This window comes from Thunnus maccoyii, chromosome 1, assembly GCF_910596095.1.
Source record: "Thunnus maccoyii chromosome 1, fThuMac1.1, whole genome shotgun sequence".
Taxonomy (NCBI): domain Eukaryota; kingdom Metazoa; phylum Chordata; class Actinopteri; order Scombriformes; family Scombridae; genus Thunnus; species Thunnus maccoyii.
In genome coordinates, this window is record NC_056533.1 from 1,481,864 (window position 1) to 1,498,573 (window position 16,710).

At 40.3% G+C, this 16,710-nt stretch overlaps 1 protein-coding gene across 3 annotated transcripts in view; it reads left to right on the forward strand.

Moving 5' to 3' along the window:
- Positions 1-16,710, forward strand: part of lrrk1 (leucine-rich repeat kinase 1) — a 163,360-nt gene that overhangs the window by 109,591 nt on the left and 37,059 nt on the right. For all 3 annotated transcript variants that reach the window (XM_042419403.1, XM_042419388.1, XM_042419395.1), the window contains one exon: positions 3,331-3,595. In XM_042419403.1, coding sequence (XP_042275337.1) covers positions 3,331-3,595 — 265 coding nt within the window. The remainder of the gene's footprint in view (positions 1-3,330; positions 3,596-16,710) is intronic.

A 16,710-nucleotide genomic window follows, 5' to 3' on the forward strand; every position in this document is an offset into this window, starting at 1 on the left:
AAGGGACTAGAAGTCAGGATATCTCTGCACAGATTTTCTTATTTTACATCTTAATCTGTCCAATTAAGAATTAGACAGATTAAGATGTACAATACTTAATAGCTGCAGTACCACTTGAAGAATGTCACAGCCCCTGTTTACACTAGGGATTAACATGCGTCTTGGGTGATCCGATCACAAGTGGACATCTCTAAGTACATCTGTTTACACCTGATATTAATACACATCTCCACATGCGTCTTGAGTGACCACGTGTGATCATATCTCACTTCCCTGCTCTTCATGCAAATAAACACGTACATCATTTCCGTTTGCAAAGGCCAAATTCGATGTTGTTTTTAACCAGCAGGAGAACCTGGGGTCCACCCCGTCCAAAGCAGTGTTCAACTTCTTTGATAACAGGACAAACAAATGTACAATGCATTGTGTGCCCCCTCACAAAAATCAAAGTCCTGTTATATTGATTTGTTCTAGCGCCGCATCGGAACATATATGTGTAACAAATATGGAGTTATGTTATATACAGTGCTGCTTGAAAGTTTGTGAGCCCTTTATAATTTTCTGTATTTCTGCATAAATATGACCTAAAACAAAGTCCTATAACTAGATAAAGTGAACCCAATTAAACAAATGAGACAAAAAAAATAAACTTTTTCTTTTATTTTATTGAGGAAAATTATCCAATTTTACCTATTTGTGGGAGGCAAAAGTCTGTGAACCCTTGCTTTCAGTAACTGGTGTGACCCCCTTTTGCAGCAATAACTTCAACCAAATGTTGCTGATAACTGTTTGTCAGCTCTGCACATCAGCTTGGAGGACTTTTAGCCCATTCGTCCTTTTGGAAGAGTCTCAACTTGGGGATGTTGGTAGGCTTCTTTGCATGAACTACATGCTTCAGGTCCTTCCACAGCATTTCTATAGGATTAAGGTCAGGACTTTGACTCAGCCATTCCAAAATATTAACCCTCCTACTCTTCTACTTTAACCATTCTTTGGTAGAACGACTTGTGTGTTTAGGGTGGTTGTCTTACTGCATGACCCACTTTCTGTTGAGCTGCAATTCACAGACGGCTACCTTAACATTTTCCTGTAGAATTTGCTGGTACATGTCAGAATTCATAGCTCCATCAAGGATTGCAAGCTGTCCTGGTTCAAAGGCAGCAAAGCAGGCTCAAACCATGATACTGCCACCACCATGTTTCACAGATGGGTTAAGGTTCTTATGCTGGAATGCAGTGTTTGCTCATCGGCAAACATAAGGCTTCTCATTCAAGCTGAAAACTTTGATTTTGGGCTCATCCATCCATAGAACATTGTTCCAATCACTTTCTGGCTTATCCACGTGGTCTTGAGCAAACCGTTGATGGCAGCAATGTTCTTTTTGGAGAGAAGTGGCTTTCTCCTTGTGACTCTGCCATGCACACCATTGATGTTCAATATCCTCCTGATGGTGGACTCATGAACATTGACTGTAGCCACTGCAAGAGAGGCCTTTAGTTTCCTAGACATTACCCTGGGGTCTTTTGTGGCCTCCCGGAGTATCACACGCCTGTTCTTGGTGTGATTTTGTTGTTCGACCACTCCCGGGGAGGGCAACAATGGTGTTGGATGTCTTCAATTTGTACACGATCTGCCTGACAGTCGACTGGTGGAGACCAAACTCTTTCGAAATGGTTTTGTAACGCTTTCCGGCTTGGTGAGGATCAACAACTCCTCTTCTAAGCTCCTCAGAAATATCCTTTGTTTGAGCCAGGACTCATTTCCACAAACCTGTGTTACGAAGCTCAGACTTTGATAGTGAAGACCCAGATTTCTCGTCTTTAAATAAGGCAGGGCCTCCCAGAGTCACACTTGATTGTCATCCCATTGATTGAAACACCTGACTCTAATTTCCCCTTCAAATAAATTGATAATCCTAGAGGTTTACATACTTTTGCCATGCACACATATGTTACATTGGATCATTTTCCTCAATAAATAAACAAATTTAAGGTTTTTGTCTCATTTGTTTAACTGATTTCTCTTTATCTAGTTTTAGGACTTGAATTGAAATCTCTCACGTTTTAGATCACATTTATGCAGAAATAGAGCAAATTCTAAAGGGTTCTCAAACTTTCAAGCAGCACTTTATATGTTATATGGATTGTAAATGGTAAATGGACTGTACTTGTATAACACCTTTCTAGTCTTCCGACCACTCAAAGCGCTTTTACACTATGAGTCACATTCACCCATTCACACACATTCATACACTGAATGGGCACAGCCATCAGAAGAAATTTGGGGTTCAGTATCCTGGCCAAGGACGCTTCGACATGCAGACTGGAGGAGCTGGGAATCAAACTGCTGATCTTCCGATTAGTGGACAACCCACTCTACCTCCTGAGCCACAGCCGCCCCAATATATGCAGTTATCTCCCCGCAGCTGCCTCTCCCCATTGAGAGACACTGTGCGCATTAACGCATGAGGCATAACAGTGTGTTCCTCTACACATCAAATAGGTCACACACACAGTCCAGGTTCATACTGTAAAGCAGCCATTCTGATAAATACTGAGCTCCATTATGTCGAACAGCACAGCAAAACTAAAAATTGTAGTTATCAACTTGACAGAACAGAGGGAACTATCCAGCAAATATGTTTTTAGACAGACAAGCGAAAAACAAGTTATTTTCTAGTTTTGGTTTAATTTCTATTCTAATTGTCGATTTGATGAGGAAACGGGTTAGGGGAACGGGAAAAAACAGGAAAAAACGGGTTATAGGTGGGTTATATGTAAATGGAGCCATAATAAATCATAAGACGTAGCTCAATAGGAGATGATGATTGATTGATTGATCACATCATACATATGTGTTGTGGGAATCAATCAGAGCATGTGGATGAAGGGAAAAAGGTTTTCAGTTTTATACAAATATTTTAGCCAAAAGTTCTCATGGAGCCTCAACATATATTCTTGTCCTAGTTTTTGCACCTGTGATGTTTGGTTCATTGTCTGCTTTACATTTACCCAGCAGTCCTTTTACAGACTTCTAAGCTTTCCTTGCAGTGTAGTATAAGCATCAACAGTGCACTGAGCTGCACTTCCCTTTTAGGAACTACTGATCTCAATTAAGCTCTCCCATCGTAACATTTAATAGAAGAAAAGATAACTTGTTCAAATCGATCTTATAACTTGAAAAACTCAACATAATTATTGTATTATTACTGTCTAAATCACATTACGGTAGTAAGAGCAAAGCTGCTACCAGTCTGACGTATGTTCTTGCAACAGCTCTTCAGTAAACAACATGTACAGGATCACTCTGCTTTTTTGTCTTTTCTTGTAGCTTTGACAGCCAGTGAGAGTGATGGGAGTCTCCTCATAGAGCAGTATGCTCCCTGTCCCCTTTGTGCCCCACTGTGGCAACAGAACCAGACCGAGAACCCAGCAGATGACAGAGGAGGAGGAGCACGGGTTCATTACTTTAACATGGAGGACTGTGTGCTGGCTGCAGTGGAGAAGGAGCACATCATGTGTCCTCAGCACCCAGACCAGCCAGTCCCCCTCCAGGAGCTGGTCCCAGAGCTCTTCATGACTGACTTCCCTGCACGGTAACCTCTCACTATTATGTTAAACAGAGTTGCAAAGTGGAATGTTACTGAGCATAGAAACATGGATGATAAAAGAATCATAGAGGTTAATATTATGACCACCAGTAATTTCAACTTGGGTTCTGAGAAATCACGATTTGTCTGTCATTTTGACGGATGGCTAAAAATACTACAATACCCATGAGCTTCAGCCGCCATTGGTATGGAGAAGAAGCAAGTCAGAAGTGCAAATTGGAGAGAGCGGTAATGAATTCAAAATTGTACTGAACCAGACATTTTTAATGCAGTTGTCCATCTTTTGTACTGATGATTCAACTGGGAAAGTTTCATGCTGATCCAAGCCGTAGAAGTGCTCAAACTTTGTCACTAATATTGTTCATGGAAAAATTGACAGGGTTTTTACTTACGGAACCAGGGGCACCGGAAATATCTCTTCCTAATTCACAACTGTACAGTATAATGGTGATGTACGCATACTAACAGATAGGATGCAAAGTATGCTTCCTCGTCCTGTTACACTTGGAACAAACATTTTCTATTCAAGGTATTTAAGAACATTGTTCCACCAGTAAAGCTGATTTTAAGAACAATGCATATTAAATCTTGCTTCCAACCCAAAGCAGTCACACTAATCTGCTATACAGCTCAATCCACCAGGCCTCACAAATCACTGAACAATACACTGAAAGCACTCACAGAGCACATACCTCTGCCAAGACTGCACTTTCCTTGGAATTTGTCAAAGGATATCTCTGGTTTATTACAACTTCAAATCTTAACAAGAAGGATTGACATCGGTTCTAATGATACTATAGTCACCACAGTAATGGCTGAGATCTGTTGGAACCATAACAGGATGTGACACTGCACATTTGAGAGTTCAAATAAATCTGATAAAGGTTATATCTGCCAATATTCATGTTTTAACATAAATATTTTTGAAAAGGATCTGTCAAATTTGGCCATCACAAAGAGTGAGCAAGATAAGTAAAGAGTGGTAAATTTTTACAGTGTTTAAAAAAAAAAAAAACTCTCAGTGCTGTCTGGTGAACATATATTGGTGGGGCACTGGACATTAACCTACAGTAGACATCTTTTAGATGCATCTCACACACGTCTGTGTGTGAGAAGATAAGCTTCAGTTTTTATCAATACTGTTTACACAGGCCTGCATTATGTGCGTAAGTGTTGTTTTAGGCTTCAGGTCTTTTTTCTTCCAACTGTAGAGTGCACAGCAGTACTATGGCTGAATGTTTCCCGTGTGACACTGACTGAGAACTGATGATGCTTTCACTACACAGCTGACGTAGACAAAGTGTACAGGCTCAGTGCCAGGCTTGTCTAATCTGTTGCTGGCCTGTATCTTGAGGACTGAATGTTAGACACACACTGAGACCCTTTCAATCATTTTAACAAGAGGATATGGATATATTAATATATATATATATATATATATATATATATATATATATTAGTATAAATGTGTGTATCAGTATATGTTAGTATTAGTCTAACTTAAATGATAAAAAATCTCACTCCTGACAATACCTACTAGGACCATTAAAGCTGAAATTATAGTTTCCAGGTCTGCGGGTCCATGAGGGTCCGCATGACGTAAATGTCGTCATCAGAGGGTGTTCGCATAGGCTCTGTGCGGACATCCATGTACCTGCAATTTGTTGTGTCCACATGGACCTGTTTGCAGCAGCCTGCGCGGGCACAACGCTCTGTTCTGGCAATCTACTGTGCATGTGTGGAACGTGTCCTCCAAACGGACCCCAGAAGGTAGTATAAACAGAACAACTACCCATCCATGGTGTCTACAGCCGTCCGCTCAGGAGTAGAAATGAAGCTTAAGAGTCCACCGATTCACAGTTGAGAAACAGTGGTTTATTGTATAAAGACGAGATGAGGCTTGTATACCTTTTTAGTGTTGATCTTTAATAGCAGATGTGATCTGTGTGATGCAGAGGATTTTCACAGCCACTCACTGGACTGGCTCGCTGATCTTTCCACCAGTTAGATTCCACAGGAGTTGGATGACTCACACTGTACATACTAAGTAACTGCCACATGCACACACACACACAGTGACAGTCGGCAGCTCTCCTGGGCTTTGTTTGTATAATGAGTTTCAGTAGATTCCTTGCCAGTGACAGCATCTGTTGATGTATTGTCAGGGCTCAAGGGAGGCCGCCACTCTTTCAACTGTTAGAATAAGCATTCAGTCTGTGTCCTACACACACATACATACACTGTTCATGATGTACTCAGAAACAGTGTGCATGGAGGGATGGGGGCATCAGTTGCGCAAGCATCTCTGTCTCTGTAAAATAGCACAGACATGGAAATGTTTGCTGCTATAGATAAACAACCTCTCCAAATATTTGTACAATAGCAAAAATGTGTTGTACTCGAGCTCTTCAAGAATGTAAGATGGATATTGGAATAAACATGAGTGCCACCACCAGCTAACATCATCCACTTTTACAGCTGCATACTAGTACTAGTGTTCACACACTAGGGTTAGCTTTGGCCAATAGTCTTTTACTAAAAATGTGACAGACAGTCTGTTTCATTCATCTCCAATATGGAGCTTAAAGTTGGAGGTGAACATGCGATACTAAGATATGATATTAGACAATATTGGACAAGGTCTCCACCACACAACACACTGCATTGAGTTAATTTATTTCTAAATATTGGGCCACCTCAGGCTGCATTATTATGCTTGTACCATGGTCACCTACCAAAGGAAGGAGATGTTTAGATTATCTTTTATTTTTATAGTGTGTTTTGGTCACTTTAATCCAAGGTGTCAGTAGATTAGTTAGCCATGGAAACTTGCATCAGTATTGTTACGATGGTTACATGCAGTTGATTTAAAGCAGGGGTCAGACTGTAACTTTATTGAAGGTTTGATAAAATCATTCAAGATCCAATTCTTAGCTTTTTTCCAGAGATTGCAATCACATCTCACAGTCTTCCACATGGAGTTGTTATGGAGATGACAGTTGAATCGATGACGATTAATGTCCATGACAACTGAGCAAAAACTCCATCCGCTGATGACAACCATTCAGTGGGTTCTCAAAAGGTAGTAGGAAAAAAGTAAGTTGATAATATATTGTAGTGTTTGAACAGAGCACAATGAGTGTAAAACAAATAGTTGCTGCCCACATCAAATTCAAAACCCTGACACTCACTTACAAAACAGCAACTAAAACAGCTCCCGCCTACTTGAACTCCCTCATTCAGGTCTACACCCCCTCCCGCTCACTACGTTCTACCAATGAAAGGCGTCTGGTACCACCACCACAGCAGCGCCTTTAGTCGCTAGCTAGACTCTTCTCCTCTGTAGTTCCCTGGTGGTGGAATGAGTTACCAAACTCTGTTCCATCTGCAGAGTCCCTCTCAATCTTTACGAAAAGACTGAAGACCCTACTCTTTTGTGAACACCTCTGTACTTGATGGACTGAAGGAAGGGGAAAAGCAAAAATACAAAAATGCAATCTATGCACACTATGCATTGCATCTGTGCACCGCCTGTTGGCATCTACATCCTATCGGACTCAAACTTAGCTTTATGGCACTTACTCATGTTGTTCTCTCCTGACTAGATCCCTGCTTGTGTATCCACTCTCAGATGTATGTTGCTTTGGATAAAAGCATCTGCTAAATGAAATTGTAAATTGCAATTGTAAATGTTGACAGATATGTAGACAGATATAAAATAACAGTCTATTGAAATATGACTGAATTAGCTTTGATGCAGTGCTGAACTCAGTTGAAATGTAATTTAAAGCTAATGTCATCTCAGACCATACAGTAATGTTCTTGCAGATTTACATCCAGATGTTTGGCCTTTAATGAAACCATTTTCAGAATTAACATTAAACTGTGTCACCATTTAGAGTGGCCTCTGGCCAAGGGCTAGTGCTCATATAAGCTGCCATCTTGACTGGTTTATGTTGTCCCTGGGGTTGAAGCAGTACATCAAAGGCCTGTGAGCAGCGGATGGTAGACGGATAGAGGGGACATTGGAGGAATGCAGCTATACAGTACTGTCAGCCTGTAGGGGAAGAGAGGCCCCAAGATGTGCCAGATGTGACCAATAAACAACATGGTTAATGTTGAGGTTAGGATAGGGAGTAATCTGAGTCTTTGTGTTGACAGATGTGAATATTCTGACACATATACTTAACAGAACATTTCATTTTTGTAGTACAGCTTACATTTTGTGTCAATTATCAATGTCTGTCAGTCTAACCATTTACCAATGCATTTCAAGAAGTCACTGTTTTCCACCAGAATGATATTATTCATGGGAGATTTCTGCACATTGTTTGGTGTTAACTTTGAGGATATCAATTGAGATTCAAACTAGATTCTTATGAAAGTACATGTTTGATTAAAAGACAGATTCATCAGACACAGAGGCAATTCAAGTGTTTGCATAATGCATTGAAAACAATAAGGAAATACATAAAACATTAAAATATAATTTGAAAAGATGGAAATCTTTTAAAAGAAATTTAAAAAGATGAAAAAAGAGTAATAAAGATCAAGGTCAAGATGTAAGTGCAGGTCAGATCATGATGAGTGCTTAATGTGTAGTAAAAGGCCATGGAGAATATAAAAACTTTTAACCAGGACTTTAAGGAAGTCGAAGTCGGGACAAGTCTTCAGTCTTCTGGAAGTTTATTCCAGCTGCTCTGTGGTGCACAGTAACTAAATGTTGTTTCTCTGTGTTTAGTTTTTACTTTGAACTGTCAGCAAACTGCTGCCTGATGCCCTGAGAGGTTAAGAAACGGTAAAAGACAGTCAGAGTGGTCCTAAACCATTGAGAGATTCATAGATCTGGCATTAGTACTTAACCCTTTCATGCATGAATTATGATAACCTCAGTCAGGATTTTCCTAAGTGTTTTTATTCTCCTTTAGGCATGAAAAAAAAATTAACTTCATTTTTTAAAACATTTTCAAGGAGTTTTTCACATGTCCACTCAGGTGGACAGCATGCGTTTTCAACTTCAGGAATATTTATTTAACAAACCAATGAATAAAATGATATATTATTTGAAAACTGTAAAATAATATATATTTTCAAAGCTGTTAAACTAATGTTTTAACATATTTCAACATATTCTAATACTGTTCAATGCAATGCAAAAGCATTGAACCTTGTTCCTGACTCCTCAGGCTCTTCCCTCTGTCTTACTGCATTTATTAGCACATGAGCTACAGATGACTTGAAGTGCACAAGATCCTTCTTTTCTAACCCAGACATTCTTTTGAGGTGCCAGACATTCCCTCAGCATCCTCAGCTCCCTCAACATCCTTATCCCCCTCAGCACCCTCAGGATCCTTAACCCACTCAGCCCCCTCAGCATCCTCAGCTCCCTCAGTATCCTTAGCCCCTTCAAAACTGTAAATTACATTCTAATAACATAAATCAATTGATTTACAGCCAAAAAAGTTACTCCAGATGAAGTATTTTCAAGAACAACAAAGTTGCAGTAATAGTATAATTGTAGTTGAAATATAGTCAGCGATGCATGATGTTCAACTCAGTGGACAGATGATTAATCGTCATTTTCTCCCAACATACAATCAATACTTAGTTGTTACTTGATGTTACAAAATTTTATTTACCTGCAAGGGTCTACTACCATAGAAGGATTGGCAAGATATTCCTGGCCAATGGATGCAGTGTATGAGATGACACACTAGCGTCCACTGTGGTGGCTGATGTGCAACTATACCATCAAAACCCATGCATATATAAGAAAACAGCTTTTGAATAGCTGTCCACTGTAGTGACTACTATGCATGAAAGGGTTAATATACTAATCTATAACACACAGGGAGCCAGTTCAAAGACCTGAGGATTGCTGTGATGTGTTCATTGTTCTTCATCTTTTTTAGAACTCAGCAGGAATGTTCTGAATGAGCTGTGTGAGAGTTTTTGGGGGAGGCCGTAGAAAAGACAGTAATATAATTTACTGGAAATAAATGTGTGGACAGGTTTCTGGAAGTCCTGTCTTAGACACAAATTCTTGCTATATTTTGTTTTGTTTTGGGTTTTTTTTTTAAAACTGTGTTAATTTCATGCAAATGAGAAAACAGGAGATGACAGTAGTTAACAAAGATTAACCATATAGTGATCCCCACCCCCTCCAAAAAAAACCTACACTGACAACTACTAAACTAGGCACTATCACACACCTAAAGCAAGGCTAAGGGGGAAAAAAGGAATAATTAAAGCTGCAAGCAGCGTTGGTCGGGACCTTGCACTCTGGCCCGTTGGGAGCAGATCATTTTGCTTTTTAAAAATGAGGGATATTTCTTACAAGTGTGGTTTGCTTTTATTTTGAAAGTTTGATTGACAGGATGAGAATTGTCTGCAGGGTGAGACATGTCTTGCTCACATCTGTGTCATCAAAGTCATGCAAGTTTTGGGCCCATTCACTTGAATTTCAATTAGTAAATTGAAAACTCTTGATGAGTTTTTGTGTAAAACAAATTAATTTCCTAATTTTCATCAAGTCTATTTTTAGAAAAGTAAAGACTTTTAACCCACTTGACCTGGTCAAAGTTTGATTGAAATGTAAACTGTCAGGTGTGTAGTAATAATAATAAGTAACTGCATCTGGACATAGAAAAATACTCATATATTTGAATGGAGAGTGTGAGCGAACCCACACCTTTTTGAACATTTACGGCTTCCACATAGTTTTAGATACAGACTTCATTTGAACTTTAAATGAGGATACTTTGACCTACAAATCTTGAATTTACATGTTTTTTCTATCTTTTATTGTTTTTGAGATATTAGAGTGTGAGTTTTAAAGTCTTTTCTTGCTCCTCCTGTGATTTTATGAGTGTGTATTGCAGAATGTTTCACAGCACTGAGGGAGTGATATTACCAGGAGCAGTTCGAGAGGAGAATTTTAGAGTACGCTTTTGGTGAAATCTCCTTATAAATCCCATGACTGTATGAATCTTACATTAAAAATCATATTTTTTAGTACGAAATTTTGTGGCGAATCCATTGATAGAGGTTTGAAAGTGGTCAGAAGCCTCTGTTTGACACAAAGTTCATGCCCGTAGATTGCCTCCCCATTGTATATCATCATTATAAAATCCAAACCGTTCAAGTTATTACAAAGTCTCAGAGGAGATAGCATTTGTTCAGGGGCCAAAATTGGGGCAAAGTCTTCCTAATTGCGGACTTCCTGTTGGATTTAGGTCAGGTGTGTCAGTGTATGATTTGTAGGTCTTGATGAGACGAATAATTGAGTTTTGGTTTGATCTCTCTACAACTTTCCTACGGGCTGTGGTGGCCATTTTAGTTACATAGGTGGCGCTAGAGAGCACGTTTTGGCACTTTGGGGATTAATTTTTACATTTTATCAAATATTTCACCGGACCTGATGTACGTGCCAAATTTGGTGAGTTTTTGAGCATGTTTAAGGGGTCAAATTTAGGGTTTAAGTGGTGTAATAATAAAGAAAGAAAAAATCAAACAAACAAACAAACACACGAAAAACAATAGGGTCCTCGCCCTTAGATTAGGACTGCTGTTTTACAGTAGTCCGCTGCCTTTTGGGCTCAGTCCCTAAAAAGGGGGAAAAAAAGTGATATCTCTGGATGTTGGTATGAGGTTGGTTTAGGTTCACAGTGAAGAGTAAGTTTGACTTGGGGAGTCAGGGAAGGAGTGAGCTCGCCGTGGCTGAAAGAGAAGAGAGAAATAAATAGATCCCAAATAGAATGACATTTCTCTGCCTTGTTTTGCCAAGCATATCTAATCTTTACATGTCGTAAGCAGCTTGTTAAATCTCTCATCCACTGTAAGTGAGAAGGTGGTTGAATAGACTTCCAGCCCATAAGAATCAACCATCTAGCTATTAGGGTAAGGAAGGCCAGGGCATCCTTCTGGTGTTTAGAGAGAGGAGTAGTTTTTGGGTGAGAGGCCAAGGAGAATGATGAGTGGGTAAGTGTCAATGGTTGTTTTTAATACTTTAGAGATAGATTCAAAGATTGACTTCCAGAAGGTAAATAGTTTGAGGCAAAGCCAAAACGTGTATTAATGTAGCTGTAGCCTGCTTGCATCTATCATATTTGGGGCCAATGTCAGTTTTATGTCAGTCCTGACCTTGGTCCAGTATATTTGATGAATGAGCTGGACTTGGATAAGACTGTAGCAGGCGCAGATGGAGGAATGGATTCTGTGTAAGACTTCGTCCCACTCATCATCTTGAAACTGGTAATCTAAATCAGTCTTTCAGTGCTGTTTTACTTATAAATCTTTAGATGGTGTGAAGTTTGTGATTAGTCATTGGTCATATAGATGGGAAACAAGTCCTTTGCTGTGGATACTGGTCTCTAGTATACTATTTAGCAGATTTTTAGGAGGAAATGATGGAAAATCTTTAAAGCTGTTCTTTGCAAAATCACGAAAAATCTGAAAATATCTAAACAGGCAAATTTCAGGGACAGTTGAGAGAAGGAGGCAAACATTTGATCTATATACAGATCTTTAAATTGTTTAATATGTGTCTTATGCCACATCCTGAAGGCATCCTTCAAAGATGGAGGGAAAACTGGATTGTTGTTGCAGGGAGAGAGTATTGGGATTGCTGATGTTGGGACGGGCAGTAGTGCATATGAAAATAAGATAGTATGAAAATAAGATATTGTTAACCTTAATAATTCGGGCACCAACTGTTGGATCTGTGAGGAACACAGTTGATTATTTGCAATAATTATCAAAGGTAATTAACTAATTATAACAATTAATAGAATTATTAATATGAATTAACAAATACGGGGCACCAATAACCAAACAAGGTAGTCTCATAAATGGAAGTTCACCTAGAATGTTAATATCTGAGAGATATCAACATTCAAGGGTGAACAGAGAAGGGTGAATTCGAGCTCTGACTCCTTCAATCAGCCACTTTTCACAATATTATGCACAATAATGACAGAAGAACTTCTCTTTAAAGATATAGCAGTGTTTATTAAACTTAGCAAAATTAACAAAGTTAACAAATGCTTCATTCAATAAACAACTATTCTAAAATCTAATCCTACCAAACAAAACACAACAGCTATGTACAGGGTTGGACACATGCAGGGGAATGCATGCATGCATGCATGTGTGTGTGTGTGCGTGCGTGTGTGTGACAAGATGGCGACAGGGCCTGACGTGATGACGTCGTCGGTCTGCGACGCGGACGTGACTATGGGAGGAAGTCATGTCGCGCGAGAACCGGATGGCAGAAGTATAGCGGTGTCTTGGTTAGACAGAAGCAAGATGGCGCCGCCTGGTGGATGGCGTCTCGCACTCACCCACTTCTGTGAAAAACACACGTGTCTGATGGCGGATAAGGACAGGGAAAGCGAAGCATTATCTGACCATCAGATGCGCAAAAAGATGTCGGTGCGTGTATGTATGTGTGTGCGTGTATGTGTTAGTCAGAAGAGAAAGGGAAGAAGGAGAGAAAGCGATCGTGAGAGGAAGAGAAGCGGCAGTCTGTAACGCACATTGTCTGGTTTCTGATCGACAAAGCAATTTACTTTCTCACTCACGATGGCACAAACACAGCAGTAGTCCCGAGCGGGACAAACACAAAACAGTCTAGCGTGGTGAACACAACTAAACAGGCAGCAAACTTAAAATACTCCTCAGAGTAAAGCAGGAAAAATGGACTCGGCGGTCCGTCAACAGCACAACAAACAATAGCAAAGCTAAGAGCTAAATGCTAAACAGCAGCAACTGATGCTGATAAGAACACACAATTAACACTGCCTCTGCCCAGACCTATGCCTCTTACTTGGTCGCTTCAGAAAGCTGGCTTTGTCCAGGGCTCGGATGCAGATGGTGGCCGTTCTCGCACGGTCAGCGAAAAGCATGGCAGCTGGCTCTCGGTGGCGTGGTGGAGAGAACAGCAGAGTCGACTCGGTGAAGAAGTTTTTTCCTTCAAGGGAATTTGAGGACGCTGGTTGCAGCAGCGGTCTCTCTCGGATCTGGAAATGTGTTTGGGTGAACACGGGTGAAGTCTCGTCTCGTCCAGCGAGGGTAGTCTTTGATGAGGGGAAAACACGTGCGTGGGGTACCCCCTTTAGTCAGCTGAGTCAGAGGGACAGAAGTTACCCCTAGCTCAGTGACATGGGAAAGGCATGTGCTTCAGGGCACGTTCAGTTTTTAAAGGGGCGGTGATGTCATGGCTGCATCATCAGGACGCTCTGCTGTGCAGGAGCGTCTCCGCCAATGAGACTGTATGTTGACTGCTCCCTGCTGAGGTGTGAAAATCGCAAAGCATCCTTGGAAATGGAGTTTGCAATGGACTCCCATTGTCTGTAAGCAGCATTTTGGCGTTATTCCTTTGTCTCGGGGGAAACAAAGGAACAAGTACCTCGTGGTCAGGCCTCACAGGTTACATTTAGGCCCTCTCTGTGTGACCTCATGGTTTGAGGCCCAACACTGATTTCCATAGTGGCGTTTCAACTGTTTCAGTATTCACAGTGATTGACTCACTACTGGTCTATGATTTAGATTAGAAGGTGACATAGATAGTGAGTCACAAGCTAGTGCCATAAAGGACGTTGGTCTGTACAACGCTTCCTCCATCTGTACCCAGAGGGGTGTTCCCTCAAGCTGGATAAAGAAAAAGCCTGGCTTATTTCGATAAGCCTCGCTAATTTAAGTGAGAGCTCTGTTCCATCACTGCGGCTTATATGATTCCCAGCTCAGTAACCATGGCAACTTATTCAGTAGAACTAGCCTGCTCCATGACAGGCTAACTGTCAGGCTTAATTTAGCTACGTGTCAAAGAATGTCTGACAGAGGAAATAGAATCCCAAAAGACGGTTCCGCGAAGTGTCTTTTCACACTCACATCACTTGTCCGTTTTCAAATACATAAAATGAAAGAACTGTTTTACAAAAAAACTTCAATTAATCCCCATTTAATTCATGGTCACTTTTGTGTTGGAGTGAAGCCTTTTATTTAAAAGCTCAGCATTTATAATTTAAGAAATAAAAGTGTGCCAACATTGTTTTGAAGTTATGTATTTATTTTTTCATTCACTCATTTTGTTCAAGCTGTGAAGACAAAAAGAAAATTAAGTAAAGTCCAAACCATGACCTTCTCATGTGTTTAAATGTATACAGTGGAAACCACTTATAGTGATCACAGATACAGTGATCAGCTGCTTATGTGGATCAAAAAGCTTTGGCCAGAATCATTCCTATACAAAGTTTATGCTGTTTAAATAATTCACCGATAGAAATCAAGTAGTGTTCATTTTGGGTCTCCTCATACATGACAACATGTGTAAAAACATTTTAAACTATGGTAAACCTATTTTTTGTACTTTACTCCCATTATAAGCAGCTGAAGCACCATTATTGCCTACTTGAGGCTGTTGCTGCATGCACATTGAAATCATGATGGGGAAAAAAGTCATTTTCTCTCAGTGAAAAATGTAGTCTCCTCAAAGTTTTTGACAATAAAAGAGGGGAAAGAAGGAATGGATCACTGCTCTCTTCGTCTGTTCTGCCGCCGGGGAAAAGAAGGAACTTGTCATTGGCAAATGTCAGAACCCACTGCTTCAAAACTCTGCACACACTACATTGAAATGAGCACTCAGATAACTGACTGCTCATTTATTAATGAATAAAGATAAAACCACGAACAGGGACAAGCACTGCTCTTCACTTTCCCCACCCAGATCCATCAAGCCAGATGCAAGGATCGAACTGTCAACCTTCTAGTAATAAGTTTGCTCTTCTAACCTTTAGACCATCAGTACCCGCCTACAGGTATAGATTTAATCAGTCATCAATTTTGTACCAAGCCATTTCCCTCACCTCTGGCAGTATTGGCCTTTTTAGTGAACACTTCTTTATGTTCTTCATAAAGTTTCATCAGCAGATTTGTTCTGCTGCTGAGAAGAACACCGCTTTAGTTTTTGCCCCTTTTTGCAACATAGTATTATGGTCTTTTCGACCATTGACTGTTCTGGGCTGCTTATGTACTCTGTGCATGCATACACTGCAAGCTTATTCCAGCCTGGCTAGAGTTAGCATTGACTAGACAGGGCTAAGCTGTGTTAGTAGAACAGCATGAGCCTCAAGTGAAAGTTGACGTTAATTCTAGCCAGGCTTTTTCAAGTAAGCTCAGCTTTCTTTAGCTGCATTGATGGAACACCCCTCAGGTAGGAACCCAGACGCTAAGGCCATAATGACAATGGAGCCAGTGCAGGATGTTGTATATATTTGCTGCCCAATAATATACTTGGAAGTTCAGAAGGGCCAAGTCCCCCTAATGCTTTTGGCATCTATAAAAGTGTCTTTCATATCCTAAAAGGGGTAGTAATGGCTTGGTCTAAGATTTTAAAAAAGGACTTGGGAATAAAGATTGGGATCACCTGAAAGAGACAGAGAAACTTGGGCAATACATTCATTTTTACTGAGTTAATGCGACCTGCAAGAGACAGGGGAGGGAGGATCAATGCATGAAGTTAAATCTAGCGCACTCAGGAGTAGAGTTCTAAAATTTTTCATGCAATTATGACTCCAAGTTTTTCAAATTCATTTTAGCTAGTTTGAATGGAGCAGCTTAGGGAGGGAGATCCTTGACAGCAACATTTAGAGGGAACAGTTCACTCATGCTAGTATTTACTTTGTAACCAGAAACAGTACCAAATTGTTCAATGCAGTGGAGAACTTGAGGAAGCAATGTGGCTGGTTCTGATATGAAAACTATGACATCATTCTTGTTACATTTTTAAGATGATGGTGTAAGCAATTTACATGTGTTAATAATTTTTTCTTGCCAATGAGTGAAGAGTGGGTTGTAACGTAACTTAAAAAATGAGACCTTCCCCAACTCTCTCGGTTGCCTGTAACAGTTGCAACCCGGTTGCCTGTGGACTGATTTCTATGTGAAGAACCCAGGCCGGACACCAACATTTTATTCCTCTCATTCATCTTTCTCACTACCACTGCTCACTCTCTTCAGCCACTCTCTCTCTCTCTCTCTCTCTCTCTCTCTCTCTCTCTCTCTCTCTCTCTCTCTCTCTCTCTCTCTCTCTCTCTCTCTCT